The 25960-nt window shown below is 41.1% G+C and overlaps 1 protein-coding gene across 1 annotated transcript in view; it reads right to left on the reverse strand.

Annotated features, from left to right (window-relative positions):
- Positions 1-25960, reverse strand: part of LOC139753761 (voltage-dependent calcium channel subunit alpha-2/delta-1-like) — a 256887-nt gene that overhangs the window by 23208 nt on the left and 207719 nt on the right. The window contains exons 19-20 of the mRNA XM_071670590.1: positions 19851-19993; positions 17903-18153 (exon numbers count right to left, since the gene is read on the reverse strand). Of these exons, the coding sequence (XP_071526691.1) occupies positions 17903-18153; positions 19851-19993 (394 nt within the window). The remainder of the gene's footprint in view (positions 1-17902; positions 18154-19850; positions 19994-25960) is intronic.

The raw sequence follows: 25960 nt of genomic DNA on the forward strand, positions 1-25960 counted from the left end.
TCACTGAAGTTCCCATTTGCTCCCTTGTCTTACGCACTTTATTTACCTCCTTCCAGAACATCTTTTTATTCTCCCTAAAATTTAATGATACTCTCTCACCCCAACTCTCATTTGCCCTCTTTTTCACCTCTTGCACCTTTCTCTTGACCTCCTGTCTCTTTCTTTTATACATCTCCCACTCAATTGCATTTTTTCCCTGCAAAAATCGTCCAAATGCCTCTCTCTTCTCTTTCACTAATAATCTTACTTCTTCATCCCACCATTCACTACCCTTTCTAATCAACCCACCTCCCACGCTTCTCATGCCACAAGCATCTTTTGCGCAATCCATCACTGATTCCCTAAATACATCCCATTCCTCCCCCACTCCCCTTACTTCCATTATTCTCACCTTTTTCCATTCTGTACTCAGTCTCTCCTGGTACTTCCTCACACAAGTCTCCTTCCCAAGATCACTTACTCTCACCACCCTCTTCACCCCAACATTCACTCTTCTTTTCTGAAAACCCATACAAATCTTCACCTTAGCCTCCACAAGATAATGATCAGACATCCCTCCGGTTGCACCTCTCAGCACATTAACATCCAAAAGTCTCTCTCGCGTGCCTATCAATTAACACGTAATCCAATAACGCTGTCTGGCCATCTCTCCTACTTACATACGTATACTTATGTATATCTTGCTTTTTAAACCAGGTATTCCCAATCACCAGTCCTTTTTCAGCACATAAATCTACAAGCTCTTCACCATTTCCATTTACAACACTGAACACCCCATGTATACCAATTATTCCCTCAACTGCCACATTACTCACCTTTGCATTCAAATCACCCATCACTATAACCTGGTCTCGTGCATCAAAACCACTAACACACTCATTCAGCTGCTCCCAAAACACTTGCCTCTCATGATCTTTCTTCTCATGCCCAGGTGCATATACACCAATAATCACCCATCTCTCTCCATCAACTTTCAGTTTTACCCATATTAATCGAGAATTTACTTTCTTACATTTTATCACATACTCCCACAACTCCTGTTTCAGGAGTACTGCTACTCCTTCCCTTGCTCTTGTCCTCTCACTAACCCCTGACTTTACTCCCAAGACATACCCAAACCACTCTTCCCCTTTACCCTTGAGCTTCGTTTCACTCAGGGCCAAAACATCCAGGTTCCTTTCCTCAAATATACTACCTATCTCTCCTTTTTTCACATCTTGGTTACATCCACACACATTTAGACACCCCAGTCTGAGCCTTCGAGGAGGATGAGCACTCCCCGCGTGACGCCTTCTTCTGTTTCCCATTTTAGAAAGTTAAAAAAATACAAGGAGGGGAGGATTTCTGGCCCCCAGCTCCCGTCCCCTCTAGTCGCCTTCTACGACACGCGAGGAATGGTAAATTATATGGGAGGGTATTGATTGAGAGGGTGAAGGCATGTACAGAGCATCAGATTGGGGAAGAGCAGCGTGGTTTCAGAAGTGGTAGAGGATGTGTGGATCAGGCGTTTGCTTTGAAATTTGTATGTGAGAAATACTTAGAAAAGCAAATGGATATGTATGTAGCATTTATGGATCTGGAGAAGGCATATGATAGAGTTGATAGAGATGCTCTGTGGAAGGTATTAAGAATATATGGTGTGGGAGGCAAGTTGTTAGAAGCAGTGAAAAGTTTTTATCGAGGATGTAAGGCATGTGTACGTGAAGGAAGAGAGGAAAGTGATTGGTTCTCAGTGAATGTGGGTTTGCGGCAGGGGTGTGTGATGTCTCCATGGTTGTTTAATTTGTTTATGGATGGGGTTGTTAGGGAGGTGAATGCAAGAGTTTTGGAAAGAGGGGCAAGTATGAAGTCTGTTGGGGATGAGAGAGCTTGGGAAGTGAGTCAGTTGTTGTTCGCTGATAATACAGCGCTGGTGGCTGATTCATGTGAGAAACTGCAGAAGCTGGTGACTGAGTTTGGTAAAGTGTGTGAAAGAAGAAAGTTAAGAGTCAATGTGAATAAGAGCAAGGTTATTAGGTACAGTAGGGTTGAGGGTCAAGTCAATTGGGAGGTAAGTTTGAATGGAGAAAAACTGGAGGAAGTAAAGTGTTTTAGATATCTAGGAGTGGATCTGGCAGCGGATGGAACCATGGAAGCAGAAGTGGATCATAGGGTGGGGGAGGGGGCGAAAATCCTGGGAGCCTTGAAGAATGTGTGGAAGTCGAGAACATTATCTCGGAAAGCAAAAATGGGTATGTTTGATGGAATAGTAGTTCCAACAATGTTGTATGGTTGCGAGGCGTGGGCTATGGATAGAGTTGTGTGCAGGAGGATGGATGTGCTGGAAATGAGATGTTTGAGGACAATGTGTGGTGTAAAGTGGTTTGATCGAGTAAGTAATGTAAGGGTAAGAGAGATGTGTGAAAATAAAAAGAGCATGGTTGAGAGAGCAGAAGAGGGTGTTTTGAAATGGTTTGGGCACATGGAGAGAATGAGTGAGGAAAGATTGACCAAGAGGATATATGTGTCGGAGTTGGAGGGAACGAGGAGAAGTGGGAGACCAAATTGGAGGTGGAAAGATGGAGTGAAAAAGATTTTGTGTGATCGGGGCCTGAACATGCAGGAGGGTGAAAGGAGGGCAAGGAATAGAGTGAATTGGATTGATGTGGTATACCGGGGTTGACGTGCTGTCAGTGGATTGAATCAGGGCATGTGAAGCGTCTGGGGTAAACCATGGAAAGCTGTGTAGGTATGTATATTTGCATGTGTGTACGTATGTATATACATGTGTTTGGGGGTGGGTTGGGCCATTTCTTTCGTCTGTTTCCTTGAGCTACCTCGCAAACGCGGGAGACAGCGAAAAAAAAAAAAAAAAAAAATAATAATAATAATAATAATAATAATAATAAAGTGGGAGTAAAGTCAGGGGTTAGTGAGAGGACAAGAGCAAGGGAAGGAGTAGCACTGCTCCTGAAACAGGAGTTATGGGAGTATGTTACAGAGTGTAAGAAAGTAAATTCTAGATTGATAAGGGTAAAACTGAAAGTGGATGGAGAGAGATGGGTGATTATTGGTGCATATACACCTGGGCATGAGAAGAAAGGTCATGAGAGGTAAGTGTTTTGGGAGCAGCTGAATGAGTGTGTTAGTGGTTTTGATACACAAGACCAGGTTATAGTGATGGGTGATTTGAATTCAAAGGTGAGTTTTGTGGCAGTTGAGGGAATAATTGGTATACATGGGGTGTTCAGTGTTGTAAATGGAAATGGTGAGAAGCTTGTAGATTTATGTGCTGAAAAAGGACTGGTGATTGGGAATACCTGGTTTAAAAAGCGAGATATACATAAGTATACACATGTAAGTAGGAGAGATGGCCAGAGAGCGTTATTGGATTACGTGTTAATTGATAGGCGCGCGAAAGAGAGACTTTTGGATGTTTATGTGCTGAGAGGTGCAACTGGAGGGATGTCTGATCATTATCTTGTGGAGGCGAAGGTGAAGATTTGCAGGGGTTTTCAGAAAAGAAGAGAGAATGTTGGGGTGAAGAGAGTGGTGAGAGTAAGTGAGCTTGGGAAGGAGACTTGTGTGAGGAAGTGCCAGGAGAGACTGAGTACAGAATGGAAAAAGGCGAGAACACAGGAGGTAAGGGGAGTGGGGGAGGAATGGGATGTATTTAGGGAAGCAGTGATGGCTAGCGCAAAAGATGCTTGTGGCATGAGAAGCGTGGGAGGTGGGTTGATTAGAAAGGGTAGAGTGGTGGGATGAAGAAGTAAGATTATTAGTGAAAGAGAAGAGAGAGGCATTTGGACGATTTTTGCAGGGAAAAAATGCAAATGAGTGGGAGATGTATAAAAGAAAGAGGCAGGAGGTCAAGAGAAAGGTGCAAGAGGTGAAAAAGAGGGCAAATGAGAGTTGGGGTGAGAGAGTATCTTTAGATTTTAGGGAGAATAAAAAGATGTTTTGGAAGGAGGTAAATAAAGTGCGTAACACAAGGGAGTAAATGGGAACTTCAGTGAAGGGGGCTAATGGGGAGGTGATAACAAGTAGTGGTGATGTGAGAAGGAGATGGAGTGAGTATTTTCAAGGTTTGTTGAATGTGTTTGATGATAGAGTGGCAGATATAGGGTGCTTTGGTAGAGGTGGTGTGCAAAGTGAGAGGGTTAGGGAAAATGATTTGGTAAACAGAGAAGAGGTAGTAAAAGCTTTGAGGAAGATGAAAGCTGGCAAGGCAGCAGGTTTGGATGGTATTGCAGTGGAATTTATTAAAAAAGGGGGAGACTGTATTGTTGACTGGTTGGTAAGGTTATTTAATGTATGTATGATTCATGGCGAGGTGCCTGAGGATTGGCGAAATGCTTGCATAGTGCCATTGTACAAAGGCAAAAGGGATAAGAGTGAGTGCTCAAATTACAGAGGTATAAGTTTGTTAAGTTTGTTGAGTATTCCTGGTAAATTATATGGGAGGGTACTCATTGAGAGGGTGAAGGGATGTACAGAGCATCAGATTGGGGAAGAACAGTGTGGTTTCACAAGTGGTAAAGGATGTGTGGATCAGGTGTTTGCTTTGAAGAATGTATGTGAGAAATACTTAGAAAAGCAAATGGATTTGTATGTAGCATTTATGGATCTGGAGAAGGCATATGATAGAGTTGATAGAGATGCTCTGTGGAAGGTACTAAGAATATATGATGTGGGAGGCAAGTTGTTAGAAGCAGTGAAAAGTTTTTATTGAGGATGTAAGGCATGAGTACGTGTAGGAAGAGAGGAAAGTGATTGGTTCTCAGTGAATGTAGGTTTGCGGCAGGGGTGTGTGATGTCTCCATGGTTGTTTAATTTGTTTATGGATGGGGTTGTTAGGGAGGTGAATGCAAGAGTTTTGGAAAGGGGCAAGTATGCAGTCTGTTGTGGATGAGAGAGCTTGGGAAGTGAGTCAGTTGTTGTTTGCTGATGATACAGCGCTGGTGGCTGATTCATGTGAGAAACTGCAGAAGCTGGTGACTGAGTTTGGTAAAGTGTGTGAAAGAAGTAAGTTAAGAGTAAATGTGAATAAGAGCAAGGTTATTAGGTACAGTAGGGTTGAGGGTCAAGTAAATTGGGAGGTAAGTTTGAATGGAGAAAAACTGGAGGAAATGAAGTGTTTTAGATATCTGGGAGTGGATCTGGCAGCGGATGGAACCATGGAAGCGGAAGTGAATCATACGGTGGGGAGGGGGCGAAAATTCTGGGAGCCTTGAAGAATGTTTGGAAGTCGAGAACATTATCTTGGAAAGCAAAAATGGGTATGTTTGAAGGAATAGTGGTTCCAACAATGTTGTATGGTTGTGAGGCGTGGGCTATGGATAGAGTTGTGCGCAGGATGGTGGATGTGCTGGAAATGAGATGTTTGAGGACAATATGTGGTGTGAGGTGGTTTGATTGAGAAAGTAATGTAAGGGTAAGAGAGATGTGTGGAAATAAAAAGAGTTTGGTTGAGAGAGCAGAAGAGGGTGTTTTGAAATGGTTTGGTCACATGGAGAGAATGAGTGAGGAAAGATTGACCAAGAGGATATATGTGTCAGAGGTGGAGGGAACGACGAGAAGTGGGAGACCAAATTGGAGGTGGAAAGATGGAGTGAAAAAGATTTTGAGTGATCGGGGCCTGAACATGAAGGAGGGTGAAAGGCGTGCAAAGAATAGAGTGAATTGGAACGATGTGGTATACTGGGGTCGACATGCTGTCAATGGATTGAACCAGGGCTTGCGAAGCGTCTGGGGTGAACTATGGAAAGTTCTGTGGGGCCTGGATGTGGAATGGGAGCTATGGTTTCGGTGCATTATTACATGACAGCTACAGACTGAGTGTGAACGAATGGGGCCTTTGTTGTCTTTTCCTAGCGCTACCTTGCACACATGAGGGGGGAGGGGGTTGTTATTCCATGTGTGGCGAGGTGGCGATGGGAATAAATAAAGGCAGACAGTATGACTTTTGGATGTTAATGTGCTGAGAGGCACAACTGGAGGGATGTCTGATCATTATCTTGTGGAGGCTAAGGTGAAGATTTGTATGGGTTTTCAGAAAAGAAGAGTGAATGTGTGGGTGAAGAGGGTGGTGAGAGTAAGTGAGCTTGGGAAGGAGACTTGTTTGAGGAAGTACCAGGAGAGACTGAGTACAGAATGGAAAAAGGTGAGAATAATGGAAGTAAGGGGAGTGGGGGAGGAATGGGATGTATTTAGGGAAGCAGTGATGAATTGTGCAAAAGATGCTTGTGGCATGAGAAGAGTGGGAGGTGGGTTGATTAGAAAGGGTAGTGAGTGGTGGGATGAAGAAGTAAGATTATTAGTGAAAGAGAAGAGAGAGGCATTTGGACGATTTTTGCAGGGAAAAAATGCAATTGAGTGGGAGATGTATAAAAGAAAGAGACAGGAGGTCAAGAGAAAGGTGCAAGAGGTGAAAAAGAGGGCAAATGAGAGTTGGGGTGAGAGAGTATCATTAAATTTTAGGGAGAATAAAAAGATGTTCTAGAAGGAGGTAAATAAAGTGCGTAAAACAAGGGAGCAAATGGGAACTTCAGTGAAGGGCGCAAATGGGGAGGTGATAACAAGTAGTGGTGATGTGAGAAGGAGATGGAGTGAGTATTTTGAAGGTTTGTTGAATGTGTTTGATGATAGAGTGGCAGATATAGGGTGTTTTGGTCGAGGTGGTGTGCAAAGTGAGAGGGTTAGGAAAAATGATTTGGTAAACAGAGAAGAGGTAGTAAAAGCTTTGCGGAAGATGAAAGCCGGCAAGGCAGCCGGTTTGGATGGTATTGCAGTGGAATTCATTAAAAAAGGGGGTGACTGTATTGTTGACTGGTTGATAAGGTTATTTAATGTATGTATGAATCATGGTGAGGTGCCTGAGGATTGGCGGAATGCGTGCATAGTGCCATTGTACAAAGGCAAAGGGGATAAGAGGGAGTGCTCAAATTACAGAGGTATAAGTTTGTTGAGTATTCCTGGTAAATTATATGGGAGGGTATTGATTGAGAGGGTGAAGGCATGTACAGAGCATCAGACTGGGGAAGAGCAGTGTGGTTTCAGAAGTGGTAGAGGATGTGTGGATCAGGTGTTTGCTTTGAAGAATGTATGTGAGAAATACTTAGAAAAGCAAATGGATTTGTATGTAGCATTTATGGATCTGGAGAAGGCATATGATAGAGTTGATAGAGATGCTCTGTGGAAGGTATTAAGAATATATGGTGTGGGAGGCAAGTTGTTAGAAGCAGTGAAAAGTTTTTATCGAGGATGTAATGCATGTGTACTTGTAGGAAGAGAGGAAAGTGATTGGTTCATTTCTCTCAAACATAAAAGGGCATGTCACAGAACTGCACTGTCTACCAAGAGTATGTAACACAATACAGGAAGTATGAAATATAAAGGCACATCCAAAGGGAGCTTAGGATATTGAGAAGACTCTTCATTCATGAACCATCTGCATTTGTTAAGTCATATACAATGGGTTTGTGCATGGGTAAGTATAGCATTCAGGTTTCTGGTCTTGTAGGATTCTATAAACTTTCGACATTAAAATTAGATAAAGTATATCTAATTTCAGCAATAATGAGAAGCTGTTTTACATACAAGAGAGAGCAAGAGCATTAAGATGACTGGGAGAATAAAGCATGTTAAAGGGATCTTTAGTGCATTAAGATTTACACTTGCTGGTCCCATAATTTAGGTGACATAAAATTAGTGATGCAGATATACGGCTGCCATGCTTAGTTGCAGCCTTGATATTAATCTATCGTGTACGTAATAACAAAAATTTATACTAATTTTCTTTTTCATAACAGTATGCTTTTTCCTGTCTCAACAAGATAGCATCAGGAGCCCATGACAAGGCTTTCAAAGAAAAAAATTCTTGCTTGGCTTCTCCAGTTTATACCTTCAAAATGTGATTACATTGTCCTGCTTAGACATCTGTGAAATGTAGGAAATAATTGCAAAGCATTCTCTCTCCAATGCCCCAAGAAAATAATGATAATGATGATACTAATACTAATGATACTAATGCTAATACTACTACTACTGAACCAGGGCATGTGAAACGTCTGGGGTAAACCCTGGAAAGGTCTGTGGGGCCTGCACATGGATAGGGAGCTGTGGCTTCCATGCATTACACATGACAGCTAGTGACTGAGTATGGCCTTTTTTGTCTGTTTTCCTGGCACTGCCTTGCTGAGACAAGGGGTAGCAATGCTGTTTCCACATGGGGAGGGGTAGTGCTGGGAATGGATGAAGGCAAGCAAGTATGAATATGTACATGTGTATATGTATATATACATTGATATGAATATGTATTTGTATGGATTTGTATGTAGCATTTATGGATCTGGAGAAGGCATATGATAAGAGTTGATAGAGATGCTCTGTGGAAGGTATTAAGAATATATGGTGTGGGAGGAAAGTTGTTAGAAGCAGTGAAAAGTTTTTATCGAGGATGTAAGGCATGTGTACGTGTAGGAAGAGAGGAAAGTGATTGGTTCTCAGTGAATGTAGGTTTGCGGCAGGGGTGTGTGATGTCTCCATGGTTGTTTAATTTTGTTTATGGATGGGGTTGTTAGGGAGGTAAATGCAAGAGTTTTGGAAAGAGGGGCAAGTATGAAGTCTGTGGGGATGAGAGAGCTTGGGAAGTGAGTCAGTTGTTGTTCGCTGATGATACAGCGCTGGTGGCTGATTCATGTGAGAAACTGCAGAGCTGGTGACTGAGTTTGGTAAAGTGTGTGGAAGAAGAAAGTTAAGAGTAAATGTGAATAAGAGCAAGGATTATTAGGTACAGTAGGGTTGAGGGTCAAGTCAATTGGGAGGTGAGTTTGAATGGAGAAAAACTGGAGGAAGTGAAGTGTTTTAGATATCTGGGAGTGGATCTGGCAGCGGATGGAACCATGGAAGCGGAAGTGGATCATAGGGTGGGGGAGGGGGCGAAAATTCTGGGGGCCTTGAAGAATGTGTGGAAGTCGAGAACATTATCTCGGAAAGCAAAAATGGGTATGTTTGAAGGAATAGTGGTTCCAACAATGTTGTATGGTTGCGAGGCGTGGGCTATGGATAGAGTTGTGCGCAGGAGGATGAATGTGCTGGAAATGAGATGTTTGAGGACAATGTGTGGTGTGAGGTGGTTTGATCGAGTGAGTAACGTAAGGGTAAGAGAGATGTGTGGAAATAAAAAGAGCGTGGTTGAGAGAGCAGAAGAGGGTGTTTTGAAGTGGTTTAGGCACATGGAGAGGATGAGTGAGGAAAGATTGACCAAGAGGATATATGTGTCGGAGGTGGAGGGAGCAAGGAGAAGAGGGAGACCAAATTGGAGGTGGAAAGATGGAGTGAAAAAGATTTTGTGTGATCGGGGCCTGAACATGCAGGAGGGTGAAAGGAGGGCAAGGAATAGAGTGAATTGGAGCGATGTGGTATACCGGGGTTGACGTGCTGTCAGTGGATTGAATAAAGGGCATGTGAAGCGTCTGGGGTAAACCATGGAAAGCTGTGTAGGTATGTATATTTGAGTGTGTGGACGTATGTATATACATGTGTATGGGGGGGGTTGGGCCATTTCTTTCGTCTGTTTCCTTGCGCTACCTCGCAAACGCGGGAGACAGCGACAAAGTATAAAAAAAAAAAAAAAAATGAATATGTATGTACATGTCTACATCCAGGCCCCACAGACCCTTCCATGGTTTACCCCAGACGCTTCACATAATAATAATAATAATAATAATAATAATAATAATAATAATAATGATAACTATGATAATAATAATGATGATAATAATAATAATAATAATAATAATTTTACCAGGAATACTCAACAAACTTATACCTCTGTAATTTGAGCACTCACTCTTATTCCCTTTGCCTTTATACAATGGCACTATGCACGCATTCCGCCAATCCTCAGGCACCTCACCATGAGTCATACATACATTAAATAACCTTACCAACCAGTCAATAATACAGTCACCCCCTTTTTTTAATAAATTCCACTGCAATACCATCCAAACCTGCTGCCTTGCCAGCTTTCATCTTCCTCAAAGCTTTTACTACCTCTTCTCTGTTTACCAAATCATTTTCCCTAACCCTCTCACTTTGCACACCACCTCGACCAAAACACCCTATATCTGCCACTCTATCATCAAACACATTCAACAAACCTTCAAAATACTCACTCCATCTCCTTCTCACATCACCACTACTTGTTATCACCTCCCCATTTGTGCCCTTCACTGAAGTTCCCATTTGCTCCTTGTCTTACGCACATTATTTACCTCCTTCCAGAACATCTTTTTATTCTCCCTAAAATTTAATGATACTCTCTCACCCCAACTCTCATTTGCCCTCTTTTTCACCTCTTGCACCTTTCTCTTGACCTCCTGTCTCTTTCTTTTATACATCTCCCACTCAATTGCATTTTTTCCCTGCAAAAATCGTCCAAATGCCTCTCTCTTCTATTTCACTAATAATCTTACTTCTTCATCCCACCATCACTACCCTTTCTAATCAACCCACCTCCCACGCTTCTCATGCCACAAGCATCTTTTGCGCAATCCATCACTGATTCCCTAAATACATCCCATTCCTCCCCCACTCCCCTTACTTCCATTGTTCTCACCTTTTTCCATTCTGTACTCAGTCTCTCCTGGTACTTCCTCACACAAGTCTCCTTCCCAAGATCACTTACTCTCACCACCCTCTTCACCCCAACATTCACTCTTCTTTTCTGAAAACCCATACAAATCTTCACCTTAGCCTCCACAAGATAATGATCAGACATCCCTCCGGTTGCACCTCTCAGCACATTAACATCCAAAAGTCTCTCTCGCGCGCCTATCAATTAACACGTAATCCAATAACGCTGTCTGGCCATCTCTCCTACTTACATACGTATACTTATGTATATCTCGCTTTTTAAACCAGGTATTCCCAATCACCAGTCCTTTTTCAGCACATAAATCTACAAGCTCTTCACCATTTCCATTTACAACACTGAACACCCCATGTATACCAATTATTCCCTCAACTGCCACATTACTCACCTTTGCATTCAAATCACCCATCACTATAACCTGGTCTCGTGCATCAAAACCACTGACACACTCATTCAGCTGCTCCCAAAACACTTGCCTCTCATGATCTTTCTTCTCATGCCCAGGTGCATTATACACCAATAATCACCCATCTCTCTCCATCAACTTTCAGTTTTACCCATATTAATCGAGAATTTACTTTCTTACATTCTATCACATACTCCCACAACTCCTGTTTCAGGAGTACTGCTACTCCTTCCCTTGCTCTTGTCCTCTCATTAACCCCTGACTTTACTCCTAAGACATACCCAAACCACTCTTCCCCTTTACCCTTGAGCTTCGTTTCACTCAGGGCCAAAACATCCAGGTTCCTTTCCTCAAACATACTACCAATCTCTCCTTTTTTCACATCTTGGTTACATCCACACACATTTAGACACCCCAGTCTGAGCCTTCGAGGAGGATGAGCACTCCCCGCGTGACGCCTTCTTCTGTTTCCCATTTTAGAAAGTTAAAAAAATACAAGGAGGGGAGGATTTCTGGCCCCCCGCTCCCGTCCCCTCTAGTCGCCTTCTACGACACGCGAGGAATGGTAAATTATATGGGAGGGTATTGATTGAGAGGGTGAAGGCATGTACAGAGCATCAGATTGGGGAAGAGCAGCGTGGTTTCAGAAGTGGTAGAGGATGTGTGGATCAGGCGTTTGTTTTGAAATTTGTATGTGAGAAATACTTAGAAAAGCAAATGGATTTGTATGTAGCATTTATGGATCTGGAGAAGGCATATGATAGAGTTGATAGAGATGCTCTGTGGAAGGTATTAAGAATATATGGTGTGGGAGGCAAGTTGTTAGAAGCAGTGAAAGTTTTTATCGAGGATGTAAGGCATGTGTACGTGAAGGAAGAGAGGAAAGTGATTGGTTCTCAGTGAATGTGGGTTTGCGGCAGGGGTGTGTGATGTCTCCATGGTTGTTTAATTTGTTTATGGATGGGGTTGTTAGGGAGGTGAATGCAAGAGTTTTGGAAAGAGGGGCAAGTATGAAGTCTGTTGGGGATGAGAGAGCTTGGGAAGTGAGTCAGTTGTTGTTCGCTGATGATACAGCGCTGGTGGCTGATTCATGTGAGAAACTGCAGAAGCTGGTGACTGAGTTTGGTAAAGTGTGTGAAAGAAGAAAGTTAAGAGTCAATGTGAATAAGAGCAAGGTTATTAGGTACAGTAGGGTTGAGGGTCAAGTCAATTGGGAGGTAAGTTTGAATGGAGAAAAACTGGAGGAAGTAAAGTGTTTTAGATATCTGGGAGTGGATCTGGCAGCGGATGGAACCATGGAAGCAGAAGTGGATCATAGGGTGGGGGAGGGGGCGAAAATCCTGGGAGCCTTGAAGAATGTGTGGAAGTCGAGAACATTATCTCGGAAAGCAAAAATGGGTATGTTTGATGGAATAGTAGTTCCAACAATGTTGTATGGTTGCGAGGCGTGGGCTATGGATAGAGTTGTGCGCAGGAGGATGGATGTGCTGGAAATGAGATGTTTGAGGACAATGTGTGGTGTAAAGTGGTTTGATCGAGTAAGTAATGTAAGGGTAAGAGAGATGTGTGAAAATAAAAAGAGCATTGTTGAGAGAGCAGAAGAGGGTGTTTTGAAATGGTTTGGGCACATGGAGAGAATGAGTGAGGAAAGATTGACCAAGAGGATATATGTGTCGGAGTTGGAGGGAACGAGGAGAATTTGGGAGACCAAATTGGAGGTGGAAAGATGGAGTGAAAAAGATTTTGTGTGATCGGGGCCTGAACATGCAGGAGGGTGAAAGGAGGGCAAGGAATAGAGTGAATTGGATTGATGTGGTATACCGGGGTTGACGTGCTGTCAGTGGATTGAATCAGGGCATGTGAAGCGTCTGGGGTAAACCATGGAAAGCTGTGTAGGTATGTATATTTGCATGTGTGGACGTATGTATATACATGTGTTTGGGGGTGGGTTGGGCCATTTCTTTCGTCTGTTTCCTTGAGCTACCTCGCAAACGCGGGAGACAGCGAAAAAAAAAAATAATAATAATAATAATAATAATAATAATAATAATAATAAAGTGGGAGTAAAGTTAGGGGTTAGTGAGAGGACAAGAGCAAGGGAAGGAGTAGCACTACTCCTGAAACAGGAGTTATGGGAGTATGTTACAGAGTGTAAGAAAGTAAATTCTAGATTGATAAGGGTAAAACTGAAAGTGGATGGAGAGAGATGGGTGATTATTGGTGCATATACACCTGGGCATGAGAAGAAAGGTCATGAGAGGTAAGTGTTTTGGGAGCAGCTGAATGAGTGTGTTAGTGGTTTTGATACACAAGACCAGGTTATAGTGATGGGTGATTTGAATTCAAGGGGTGAGTTTTGTGGCAGTTGAGGGAATAATTGGTATACATGGGGTGTTCAGTGTTGTAAATGGAAATGGTGAGAAGCTTGTAGATTTATGTGCTGAAAAAGGACTGGTGATTGGGAATACCTGGTTTAAAAAGCGAGATATACATAAGTATACACATGTAAGTAGGAGAGATGGCCAGAGAGCATTATTGGATTACGTGTTAATTGATAGGCGCGCGAAAGAGAGACTTTTGGATGTTAATGTGCTGAGAGGTGCAACTGGAGGGATGTCTGATCATTATCTTGTGGAGGCGAAGGTGAAGATTTGCAGGGGTTTTCAGAAAAGAAGAGTGAATGTTGGGGTGAAGAGAGTGGTGAGAGTAAGTGAGCTTGGGAAGGAGACTTGTGTGAGGAAGTACCAGGAGAGACTGAGTACAGAATGGAAAAAGGTGAGAATAATGGAAGTAAGGGGAGTGGGGGAGGAATGGGATGTATTTAGGGAAGCAGTGATGGATTGTGCAAAAGATGCTTGTGGCATGAGAAGAGTGGGAGGTGGGTTGATTAGAAAGGGTAGTGAGTGGTGGGATGAAGAAGTAAGATTATTAGTGAAAGAGAAGAGAGAGGCATTTGGACGATTTTTGCAGGGAAAAAATGCAATTGAGTGGGAGATGTATAAAAGAAAGAGACAGGAGGTCAAGAGAAAGGTGCAAGAGGTGAAAAAGAGGGCAAATGAGAGTTGGGGTGAGAGAGTATCATTAAATTTTAGGGAGAATAAAAAGATGTTCTGGAAGGAGGTAAATAAAGTGCGTAAAACAAGGGAGCAAATGGGAACTTCAGTGAAGGGCGCAAATGGGGAGGTGATAAAAAGTAGTGGTGATGTGAGAAGGAGATGGAGTGAGTATTTTGAAGGTTTGTTGAATGTGTTTGATGATAGAGTGGCAGATATAGGGTGTTTTGGTCGAGGTGGTGTGCAAAGTGAGAGGGTTAGGAAAAATGATTTGGTAAACAGAGAAGAGGTAGTAAAAGCTTTGCGGAAGATGAAAGCCGGCAAGGCAGCCGGTTTGGATGGTATTGCAGTGGAATTCATTAAAAAAGGGGGTGACTGTATTGTTGACTGGTTGGTAAGGTTATTTAATGTATGTATGAATCATGGTGAGGTGCCTGAGGATTGGCGGAATGCGTGCATAGTGCCATTGTACAAAGGCAAAGGGGATAAGAGGGAGTGCTCAAATTACAGAGGTATAAGTTTGTTGAGTATTCCTGGTAAATTATATGGGAGGGTATTGATTGAGAGGGTGAAGGCATGTACAGAGCATCAGACTGGGGAAGAGCAGTGTGGTTTCAGAAGTGGTAAAGGATGTGTGGATCAGGTGTTTGCTTTGAAGAATGTATGTGAGAAATACTTAGAAAAGCAAATGGATTTGTATGTAGCATTTATGGATCTGGAGAAGGCATATGATAGAGTTGATAGAGATGCTCTGTGGAAGGTATTAAGAATATATGGTGTGGGAGGCAAGTTGTTAGAAGCAGTGAAAAGTTTTTATCGAGGATGTAATGCATATGTACTTGTAGGAAGAGAGGAAAGTGATTGGTTCTCAGTGAATGTAGGTTTGCGGCAGGGGTGTGTGATGTCTCCATGGTTGTTTAATTTGTTTATGGATGGGGTTGTTAGGGAGGTAAGTGCAAGAGTTTTGGAAAGAGGGGCAAGTATGAAGTTTGTTGTGGATGAGAGAGCTTGGGAAGTGAGTCAGTTGTTGTTCGCTGATGATACAGCGCTGGTGGCTGATTCATGTGAGAAACTGCAGAAGCTGGTGACTGAGTTTGGTAAAGTGTGTGAAAGAAGAAAGTTAAGAGTAAATGTGAATAAGAGCAAGGTTATTAGGTACAGTAGGGATGAGGGTCAAGTCAACTAGGAGGTAAGTTTGAATGGTGAAAAACTGGAGGAAGTAAAGTGTTTTAGATATCTGGGAGTGGATCTGGCAGCGGATGGAACCATGGAAACGGAAGTGAATCACAGGGTGGGGGAAGGGGCAAAAATCCTGGGAGCCTTGAAGAATAATAACAATAATAGGGGATAGGGGATTAAGAATACTTCCCACGTATTCCCTGCATGTCGTAGAAGGCAACTAAAAGGGGAGGGAGCGGGGGGCTGGAAATCCTCCCCTCTCTTTTTTTTTTTTTAATTTTCCAAAAGAAGGAACAGAGGGGGGCCAGGTGAGGATATTCCAAAAAAAGCCCAGTCCTCTGTTCCTAATGCTACCTCGCTAATGCGGGAAATGGCGAATAGTTTAAAAGAAAGAAAAAAAAAAAAAAAATAATAATAATAATAATAATAATAATAATAATGGATATTTGTTCATACATGCTTGCTTTATCCTTTTCAGTGAGAGATCAGGAATTAAGTCCTTGAGCTAAAAATCCTCACTTTGATCCTTCTTCTGCTTAATCATTTAGAAAGTGATATGACAACTGAGAAAGATATTCAATACCCATTCCCAACACTCTTACTTGCCAAGTGCTTCTTCAGTTTATCCACATCATTTTCTTTATTGAGGTTATCTTTTTGTTCACCCATACTTTCTTTTAACAGGTACTGAGGCTTCAGTTATTTTTATAACATCTCATTTCATGCCACTATATTAGCTCTTACATCTATCTCTTTGGTGATAATTTCATTACTTCTTTCGGCAACTTATTTTTTGCTTCAATTTGTTTTATCATAGTGAAAATTTAAGTAACTTAAGAGTTACAATATCCTTATGCTATACTGTCTTTCTTGTACAGTGTCCACAAAAAAAATTGTCTGCCCTCAATATATTTTCAAAGGCAATTCATGGCTAAGGTTCGTTGTGGGTACAAGTATATAATGCTCTCAGGGTGAAATAATCATATATTTGGATGCTGAGACTAGTGTTTCTAAATGTGTTAGCATCAGTGTGCTCAGGCTATCTTGAGGTAATAATGTTCTTTCATTACTCTTCCTGGCTGTCACTTCATTTTGCATCTGTTGTGCTTCAAGGTGGTTGGCTCTTACCTTTCTATGATGGAAAAATCCCAAAGTCTTGCCTGGAACTGAGAAAAGGTGGGTACACATGAGATCTTTAGATGCAATGGGCACTCAGAATGCTTAATCAGGCATCTGCTTCCTGTAACCACTCATCAGGGCCTTTCTTCATTCGGGATATCAAGACCCAGTGGACACAAAACATTGACCCTGAGTACTTCAGCAACCTTACCAATTTCATGCTCAGACATCTGCAGATGACAAAGTACTTAATCATAAGAGTAACATCACCTTTGAACATGTATGGGGAGGTGCACAAAGTTTTTTGTAGATGATTTTATGATCTGTTATGCTAGTTTTATTTACTACACTGTTTATGAGGAGTTACATATCATTGATAAAAAAAACACTCTGATGTATTGTTTTCTTTTGCCAGTATGTGATTATCCTTGTACTATGGAAGTAGCTAATTCTGTCACTCAGAAACTAATTCTGTCACTTAGAAACTGGGAGTCCTAAGTGCACAAATTTCTTTTTTTCAAACAGTTGTTCCATCCTTACTTTATACAGTTGTGTTGAAAGTGGTTTGAGTTCCAACTCTCCCAGGTTGACATCAAAACTTGACCCACTTGCCCTACAATGCAATGTTGGTCATTTCCCATCTTCTGTAGGTATCAATATGGGTTCTGCTTTCGAGAGCTGGCTGCTTGTGTGCCCCCACCATTAACTAGACCATGCAAACTTGGCAAGCTATTGTGTAACATGATTACTATGTGGCCACTGGCAACTCAAGGGTGGACCATCTTGATAATTGTGTCCTTCCCTACATCTCAAAGCTTTGGAATTCCCTACTCTCTCATATTTTTCACAGTATTAGTAACCTGGCACTTTTTAAAAGAGAGGCGTTTCACTTCCTCCAAAATTTGTAAATATTCTTTCTTGTCTATTCTTTTTCCTTTCATTAACCTCTTTATATTTCACTTCAGGCTCAGCCTTGATGTGAACTTTCATCCATGGATGGAGCCTCTATCACAAAAACGAAGTTAAGTATTTCACATATTTTCCTTACCTTCCAGTTTTTGAAGGCATGAAAACAATAATGTGTTAAAAGAATAAAAGTTATCTCAATCAAGTGGACATATAAGTAATAAGTATTCAGTATAAAGGTATGTGTCAGCATCATTCAACATTCTCTGACATATTCCGTTATTCTGAGAAGTGATGGCAGATCCCCAGGCAGGGCAAGACAATTATTGTGGCCACAATAATCATGAATGGGACAATTCAATACACATTTGCTTCTCTCATGGTAATGCTTTCAGTAGCAAATGAACCCAATATTCAATGCCTGGAAAATAATCTGAAATGTGAACCTCCATAAGAAATCAATGTTAGAATATTTCTATCAATGTCTGCTACAAACAAGATTTTGAGCTCTGAATTAATAAGATGTACACAGCATCATCACTACCTTATTCTACCAATATATTCTGCATCAAAAGATTCAAAATTCATGGCATTTTGACTAACCTGTAAAGAATATATCTCAGATATTCAGCCCAAGTGAACACTTCTGCTAGTAAACTGGCTGCAAGAGTAAAAGGACTGGGAATATGGTAACTCCTCGGACCAGCACTCGTCCCATTATGCTTAAGTTCCTTACATATAGCTTGTTTGTCCAGCTCGATCTCCATATCATAAAATCTTGAATCCTTCAAGTGTTTCAAAAGTGGTATGTTGAGATCCCCAATAAATGCACCTTGAAGGGGTATTCCATAGAGCTGTTGGTGAGATAAGATCATTAATTAAACCTTTAAACCTATCTTCATAATAGTGTTACATGCAAAAATTCATTTTCAAATAGTCAGGCAGCTGTGTAATGTGTTGACTTCATCCTAGAACAGTAAGGATTAGGATTTAGCTACTCTCAGTCCAGAGAAAACAGAAAATCTTTACTGACAAGATCAGCTATTCCAGTTCCTTCAGTTCCAAGAAGAATACACTCTCCCTAAAATATCTTGAAATAGCAAAATGTTCAAGGTGAGAATTTCACAAAGGTAACCAGTCCCCTATGGAGATGGACATCAATCATCCAGTCTTGTCTACTTTTGCCAATACCTCTTTCTCCATGTCTTACAAAAGCACCTGATATAACTGTCCTAGTTCATACCTACGCTAAATATCCCACAAGAACACTAGAACCAATTAATGTCTCTTTTCAATGTTGAAACCTTGCAATCTTGCCAAGCCAATCTGTACTGACATCCATCAAAAGTATCTCTGCTGTACAACTGGTTGCTCTACCTGAACAAGATTTTCAACCCAGAATAGGCTTACTTGCCATTCATAATACTCAAATGAGCAACTTCTTCCATAGCTTTATTGGTTAGGTACTATCATGATGTGAACTCCATGATAATCAGTTTTGATTAAGCGAGGCTCTGTCATACTTAGGTGGCACACTTAGTGACTGTTACACAATATCTCAAGAGCTTGTGTTTATTTACATATGATATGCACTTGATATAAACGGGATGGGTAAAAGCTGTGCCCATCTTAAAGTTTAACTCATCAAAAGCAGGAAGATATCAATCAATTACACTACCTCACTATTTGTAAGAAACATAGCACCTTGGTATCACACCTGCATCTGGAAAAACTCTCTAAAGATTGTCTCAATAATGAAAGCAAGAAAACACACTACTATCATCTAATCACAATCAATTCTAAAAGATCTAACCTTACATGTAGTGAGGATGTCTAACTTCAGTTGGTAAAGGTAAAGGATGCAAATGACTACTGATGGTGAAATTATCTGAACAGTTTTACAACCAAATGAAGCCTGAAGCATGTTCATTTTTTCATTACTCTCAGGCTCAAAAAGAGAAATATTATTGGATGAAACAGTCACTCCTATTCATCTTTCATGGTAGTGTGTCTGTGGATGACAAAGAACTGCCAATTGTTGACAGCTCTCCATAATCAAAATCATCTTTCATAGCATGAATGCATACAAAAGTAACAATAAAGATTCTGCTTTTTCCTCTCTTGTTAATGCCCAGGAAGCAGCTTTGTAGGTACAGTAAGGACTGAGAAAGATTAACGGAGATATGCAGAATAAATTTATGTTTGGGATGTCTTAATTATATAAAAAAAAAACTTGTTTCAATATGAATCTACAATCTGCTCCAATTTTGTGTCCCTCCCTCTTCCATAATCTTCCCTCTCAAATCAACTTAGTTTCCAGTTTAATCTTTCTAATTACTGATTATATAATCTCAAACTATCTAGGAGGCTAGGTTCATTTCTTTAATTCTCTACCACAGTACAGCACTTAGTAGTTAATAATGTGTATTTCAAATGCACAAAATCTTTCAACAGTTGTTTTTACTATAACAAAAGACAACAATATTTTCAAAGCTTTCCCAAAAACATTTTTTTTCACCTAATATTAAATGATAGTCCTCTTTACACTTACATCTTCTCTGTTTGATGTTACAATTAGTCCACCATCATCTACAAGCAGTATCAGATATTCATTTTCATCCCTCCATCCTGACTTCAGTAGCTTTCCCAAAAATCCATTGCGTAAAGAGCTTGATGTAAGATTTACTCCCACAACTGAAAAGACATAGTATATGAGCTTTAAAAAGATACACCAAAATAAAGTATGACCTGTAAGAAAGAATACCTTTAACAACCTTCTGAACTTCAAGAAATTAATACTTGCAGGAAAACATGTGGAACAACCCAAACAAAAGATAAAATCTAACTATTGACTGAACTACCATTTCTCCATTCCTAATTCATTGGGGTAGATCAGGCATTTAGTTAACAAAAATCACTCTCACATCTTTAACCTTTGACCACAGTATTAAAGAGTAACAGAGATTTTAAATGATATAAAATAGCGTCTTACTTTTTAATCTTTTTCTTTAAGTTGACTCATCAACTACAACATCGTCCACATTCATACCATCTCCATTCACCTTTATGTTTTTACTGCATCTGATTCTCAGTCATTTTTCCCATGGTTCCATCTGACATACTCAAAACCACAATCATTTCTCTTTCAACATCTATCCATCTCCTTTATGGTCTACCTCTCCTCCATCTACTTTCTACTGTACTGCTAGATATCTCCTTAACCAACTTATCATCTGCCATTGATTCTGCATAACTTTACCATCCCCAAAGATTTTCATCCAAACACCTTCCTAAAGTATTCTAACCACACAACTTTCTTCATTCTATTAATTCTCCTAAATCCAAATTCTAATATGCAAGTTATCCAACTCTACTGCTTTTATTTTCAAACCATCCTGACCTAAGCTTCATATCCAAAGATGAGCACTGGGACACGTACTCATTCAATTCCCAGGATCTCCTTCTTTGGAGTTTCTGCAGCATTCAGAAACCCAACCACATCCATTAGGTGCGACCACAGGTTAAAATGTGTGAAGCTGCGTGTATCTGTGTGAGGTATATGAAGAAAAATCATGGAACGTGTTTAGTATCTTCACTATATAAGTTACACCTTAGATATGAAGGGTCTTGTCAGGAACTGGAGTTTGTAATGTTTGGGAGATAGATGGTGTCCAGAACAAAAATGAGAAAGGTCACCTCATCCATACCTGTTATAAGAGATTTGGTGTATGTCTAGCAGAGTGGAGTTTACAAATTGTGGGAAATGCAGTTGTTTAACACGAGTATTTATTTTGCGATGTCTTTTTTAATGTTAGGAGGGGTTCTGTGAGTCTATATTGCACATATATATAGTAGGTAAAAGTTGGTATGTAGCCAATGACTGGGGAGGTATGTTACCAGTACTACTAGCCTAGGTATCAGGAAGGTTAGTGATGGCTGCACAGTAAGCCAGCACTTCAGCGATTGTCAAGTTGCACTCCTCAGACTCAGGTGACCGTCTTTTCTTTCTGCCTTACCCTCATGTGGACTACTGGCATTCCATTCACAAACACACAATCTCTCCTTGTTGCACATACCACTTGACAACACTTAACTCACACAGCTCATTCTTCACAACTTTAGATTTTCTTGTGGTGAGCACTATGCACTAGCCCAGCCTTTTGGCAAATTGGAAAAGGGCAATTGATAAAAGTAGTAAGTACAAACATTGGCAGAATGCTTGCATAGTGCCATTGTACAAAGGCAAAGGGGATAAGAGTGAGTGCTCAAACTACAGAGGTATAAGTTTGCTGAGTATTCCTGGTAAATTATATGGGAGGGTATTGATTGAGAGGGTGAGGGCATGTACAGAGCATCAGATTGTGGAAGAGCAGTGTGGTTTCACAAGTGGTAGAGGATGTGTGGATCAGGTGTCTGCTTTGAAGAATGTATGTGAGAAATACTTAGAAAAGCAAATGGATTTGTATGTAGCATTTATGGATCTGGAGAAGGCATATGATAAAGTTGATAGAGATGCTCTGTGGAAGGTATTAAGAATATATGGTGTGGGAGGCAAGTTGTTAGAAGCAGTGAAAAGTTTTTATCGAGGATGTAAAGCATGTGTACATGTAGGAAGAGAGGAAAGTGATTGGTTCTCAGTGAATGTAGGTTTGTGGCAGGGGTGTTTGATGTCTCCATGGTTATTTAATTTGTTTATGGATGGGGTTGTTTGGGAGGTGAATGCAAGAGTTTTGGAAAGAGGGGCAAGTATGCAGTCTGTTGGGGATGAGAGAGCTTGGGAAGTGAGTCAGTTGTTGTTCAATTATGATACAGTGCTGGTGGCTGATTCATGTGAGAAACTGCAGAAGCTGGTGACTGAGTTTGGTAAAGTGTGTGAAAGAAGAAAGTTAATAGTAAATGTGAATAAGAGCAAGGTTATTAGGTACAGTAGGGTTCAGGGTCAAGTCAACTGGGAGGTAAGTTTGAATGGAGAAAAACTGGAAGAAGTAAAGTGTTTTAGATATCTGGGAGTGGATCTGGCAGCGGATGGAACCATGGAAGCGGAAGTGAATCATAGGGTGGGGGAGGGGGCAAAAATCCTGGGAGCCTTGAAGAATGTGTGGAAGTCAAGAACATTATCTTGGAAAGCAAAAATGGGTATGTTTGAAGGAATAGTGGTTTCAACAATGTTGTATGGTTGCAAGGCATGGGCTATGGATAGAGTTGTGCGCAGGAGGGTGGATGTGCTGGAAATGAGATGTTTGAGGACAATATGTAGTGTGAGGTGGTTTGATCGAGTAAGTAATGTAGGGGTAAGAGAGATGTGTGGAAATAAAAAGAGCATGGTTGAGAGTGCAGAAGAGGGTGTTTTAAAATGGTTTGGGCACAAGGAGAGAATGAGTGAGGAAAGATTGACCAAGAGGATATATGTATCGGAGGTGGAGGGAACGAGGAGAAGTGGGAGACCAAATTGGAGGTGGAAAGATGGAGTGAAAAAGATTTTGAGTGATTGGGGCCTGAACATGCAGGAGGGTGAAAGGCGGGCAAGGAATAGAGTGAATTGGATCGATGTGGTATACCGGGGTCGACGTGCTGTCAATGGATTGAATCAGGGAATGTGAAGCGTCTGGGGTAAACCATGGATAGTTCTGTGGGGCCTGGATGTGGAAAGGGAGCTGTGGTTTCGGGCATTATTACATGACAGCTGGAGACTGAGTGTGAACGAATGGGGCCCTTGTTGTCTTTTCCTAGCGCTACCTCGCACACATGAGGGGGAAGGGGGATGTTATTCCATATGTGGCGAGGTGGCGATGGGAATAAATAAAGGCAGACAGTATGAATTACGTACATGTGTATATATGTATATGTCTGTGTGTGTATATATATGTGTACATTGAGATGTATAGGTATGTATATTTGCGTGTGTGGACTTGTATGTATATACATGTGTATGGGGGTGGGTTGGGCCATTTCTTTCGTCTGTTTCCTTGCGCTACCTCACAAATGCAGGAGACAGCGTCAAAGCAAAATAATAATCATAATAATAAAAACAAACGTTTAATCAGGAGCATTAGTTACAAACATTAGGCAGATGTAATAGGTAGGAACATGAGGCAGGAGCATTAGGTAGAAGGAGTCAGTAGGAACATTAGGTTGGAACCTCTGCAAATACTGTGCTAGAGTTGCTCTCTGCCAGCAGCCTGTTAAGGGAGAGGCACTAAAATCTAAGATGCAGCACTGAAGTTCACTCATTCTGAGGACTCTAATGCCATGGCCAGCCCCTTGAGACAGTTCCAGGGGGGAAACAGGCATCAGAGATATTGACAGACAGATAGATGTTGTTGAAATGGGAAGCAGAGATAAGCTTTATATTTGTTCATGGGTTGGTGGTTTTTATGGGGAGGTCAGGGTGGGATGATTATAGTGGGACTGCAAACAGCATAAATGAGACTGCACTAGGAATATTTCTGATTCATCATGCATGTACTGAATTTTTGTAGTTAGGCAGCCAGTGTTTGTTCTGAATGTCCAGTTTTGTGTGGTTTGCAGTTTTGTTATGCATGCCTTTGACTGGGAGAATGACCAGGTACATGAGGTGTTGTTTATGGTGTAGAAAAACTGTTTGTTAAGGATACTAAGGATTCCTTCCCTATCCAAAACTGATGTTGGTGTGCATTATGAGGGCATCTATATTGTTTTTGGCCTTATGTGTTGATGTTTGTGGTGTATGAAGATGATGACATGTGTTGCATGTAATATTCAGTGGTACTGAAGTCCTCTTGACTGGATTGGCTGACCACTCAGGATCAACGAAAGGTGTAGGTTGTATTCAGTCTATCTGGGGTAGATTCTATTGGATACAATCATTAAATTTTAGGGATTTCCACAATATGGCCTTCAGGATGTGATGGGAGGTTACGTTTAAGGAGACTGAAGGATTTGGAGAATGAGCAGCTTCTTATGAGACCCAATCGTAATGCTTGGGGATTATGAAAGTGAAGCCTTTGTGAATGACTCTGGCTTGGCTGCAAGCTATAAAGTTGGCAAACCATTTTTTACTATCTTTGCAGAGGGGGAAGTCATATATCTTTTAAGAGAGGATATGCCAGAGGACAGTCTTACATGCTTTATTGATATCTATGCCATCAATACTATGTGGGACGGGCAGAGGCAACTGGATGAAGCCATCCAGTCAAAAGGAAGCTTGCACAGTGTGCCCCAGGGTGTCAGTGTTTGTAATGTTGGAGTACAAAAGGTCACGTCTCGTGAGGTTGGCTGTTGGAGGTAGTGGGTTGGAAGCATGCCTAATTGGTTGCGTAAATTTATGATACTGAAAGAATGCAGTTGGTTTATGTATAGTTCACAGGGATCTTGGGTGACTGTTGAATCAAGAAGGATGGTGGGCTCTGAAATCTCTAGATATATAGGTGTATGGGTGTTGGCCAAGTTCTGTACTTGGGATGGCATGTGGTGAGATGGGGCATATATGTGTTGATTATGATGTAATGAGAGTTGTGCAGTTTTATTGCTATGAATAACATTTCAAGAGTGTTGTCATTCTTTGTGATAAATTTTGTGTAAAGTGGTATTGGAGAATAGGAATTTATGGTGTTTAAGTGTTCTAAATGTTATTGTCTGTCTCATCTCAGGGTTGTGTAATTATAGAAGGGAAGGAGGTGGCTCTGGATGTAAACCTTGTTTCTTGGATAAGGGATATGTGGATGCTGTGGTCTTAGAGTAGGCTGAGTACCCCAGCGTGTTTGTTTTTAATGCTACTGGTGTTAAATCATAAAATGTATAGTTAGTGAGTGAAGTGCTATGGAGTATTAGGGTTATTTGGTACAAGGTGAAGTTGTGTATTTATACCATACAGTACATTGGTTCTGGTAGTGTGAAGATGTGGATGGATGATTTAGGAATTGTGTCTGAATGGCTCTTGCATGTCAAAGCTCTGGGTAGTCTCTTAAGGAAAGATGAGATCTGCAATGAAAGTGATACTAATCAATGCAACTGCCACATTTGAAAGAGGAAAGTCTGAGTGAGGTTCAGTGGGGTATTAGGGTTATTTGGTACAAGGTGGGGTTGTTTATTCTATGCATACTGCACACTGGTGCTGGTAGGGTGAAGAGGTGGGTGAGTGATCTTGGATTTGCATATGAAAGGCTCTTACATGTCAAAGCTCTAAATAGTCCCTTACGGAAGGATGTGATCTGTAATGAAGGCAATTCCTACATCTGAAAGACAAGAGCCTTCTGATGATGGGAGTTTGCCACTGCGGGTTATTGTAATTGAATGGCCCATGCTCGGTTGTTAAATAGGGGTAGCACTTCTAATACTGGAAAAATGTGATGAATGTGCATAACGTTTGGGTTTGACCCATGGCCCACCAGGGACAGCTCAAGGATATGCTCTAGATGACAGCAAGGTGAAGTGGACTCCTTTCAGGCAGAAGGGTGCTCAGCAAATTTTCTTACAATGCTGCAAATTGGCTGGGGTTAAGGTCCTTCATCAAGGTACTTCACTGAGATTCTCTGCTTCTTCCTATTAGATAATTTCCAAAATATTTCAAAGACTTTTCTCCTAATTCTTCCAGACACTCAATTTTTGTCTTCTATTTGAGCTGAAACAACACTTACACAAATTCATATGGCATAAACAAGGCATGCTATCAATACAAGTATG

Source organism: Panulirus ornatus, chromosome 2 (assembly GCF_036320965.1).
Source record: "Panulirus ornatus isolate Po-2019 chromosome 2, ASM3632096v1, whole genome shotgun sequence".
In the NCBI taxonomy this organism is placed as follows: Eukaryota; Metazoa; Arthropoda; class Malacostraca; order Decapoda; family Palinuridae; genus Panulirus; species Panulirus ornatus.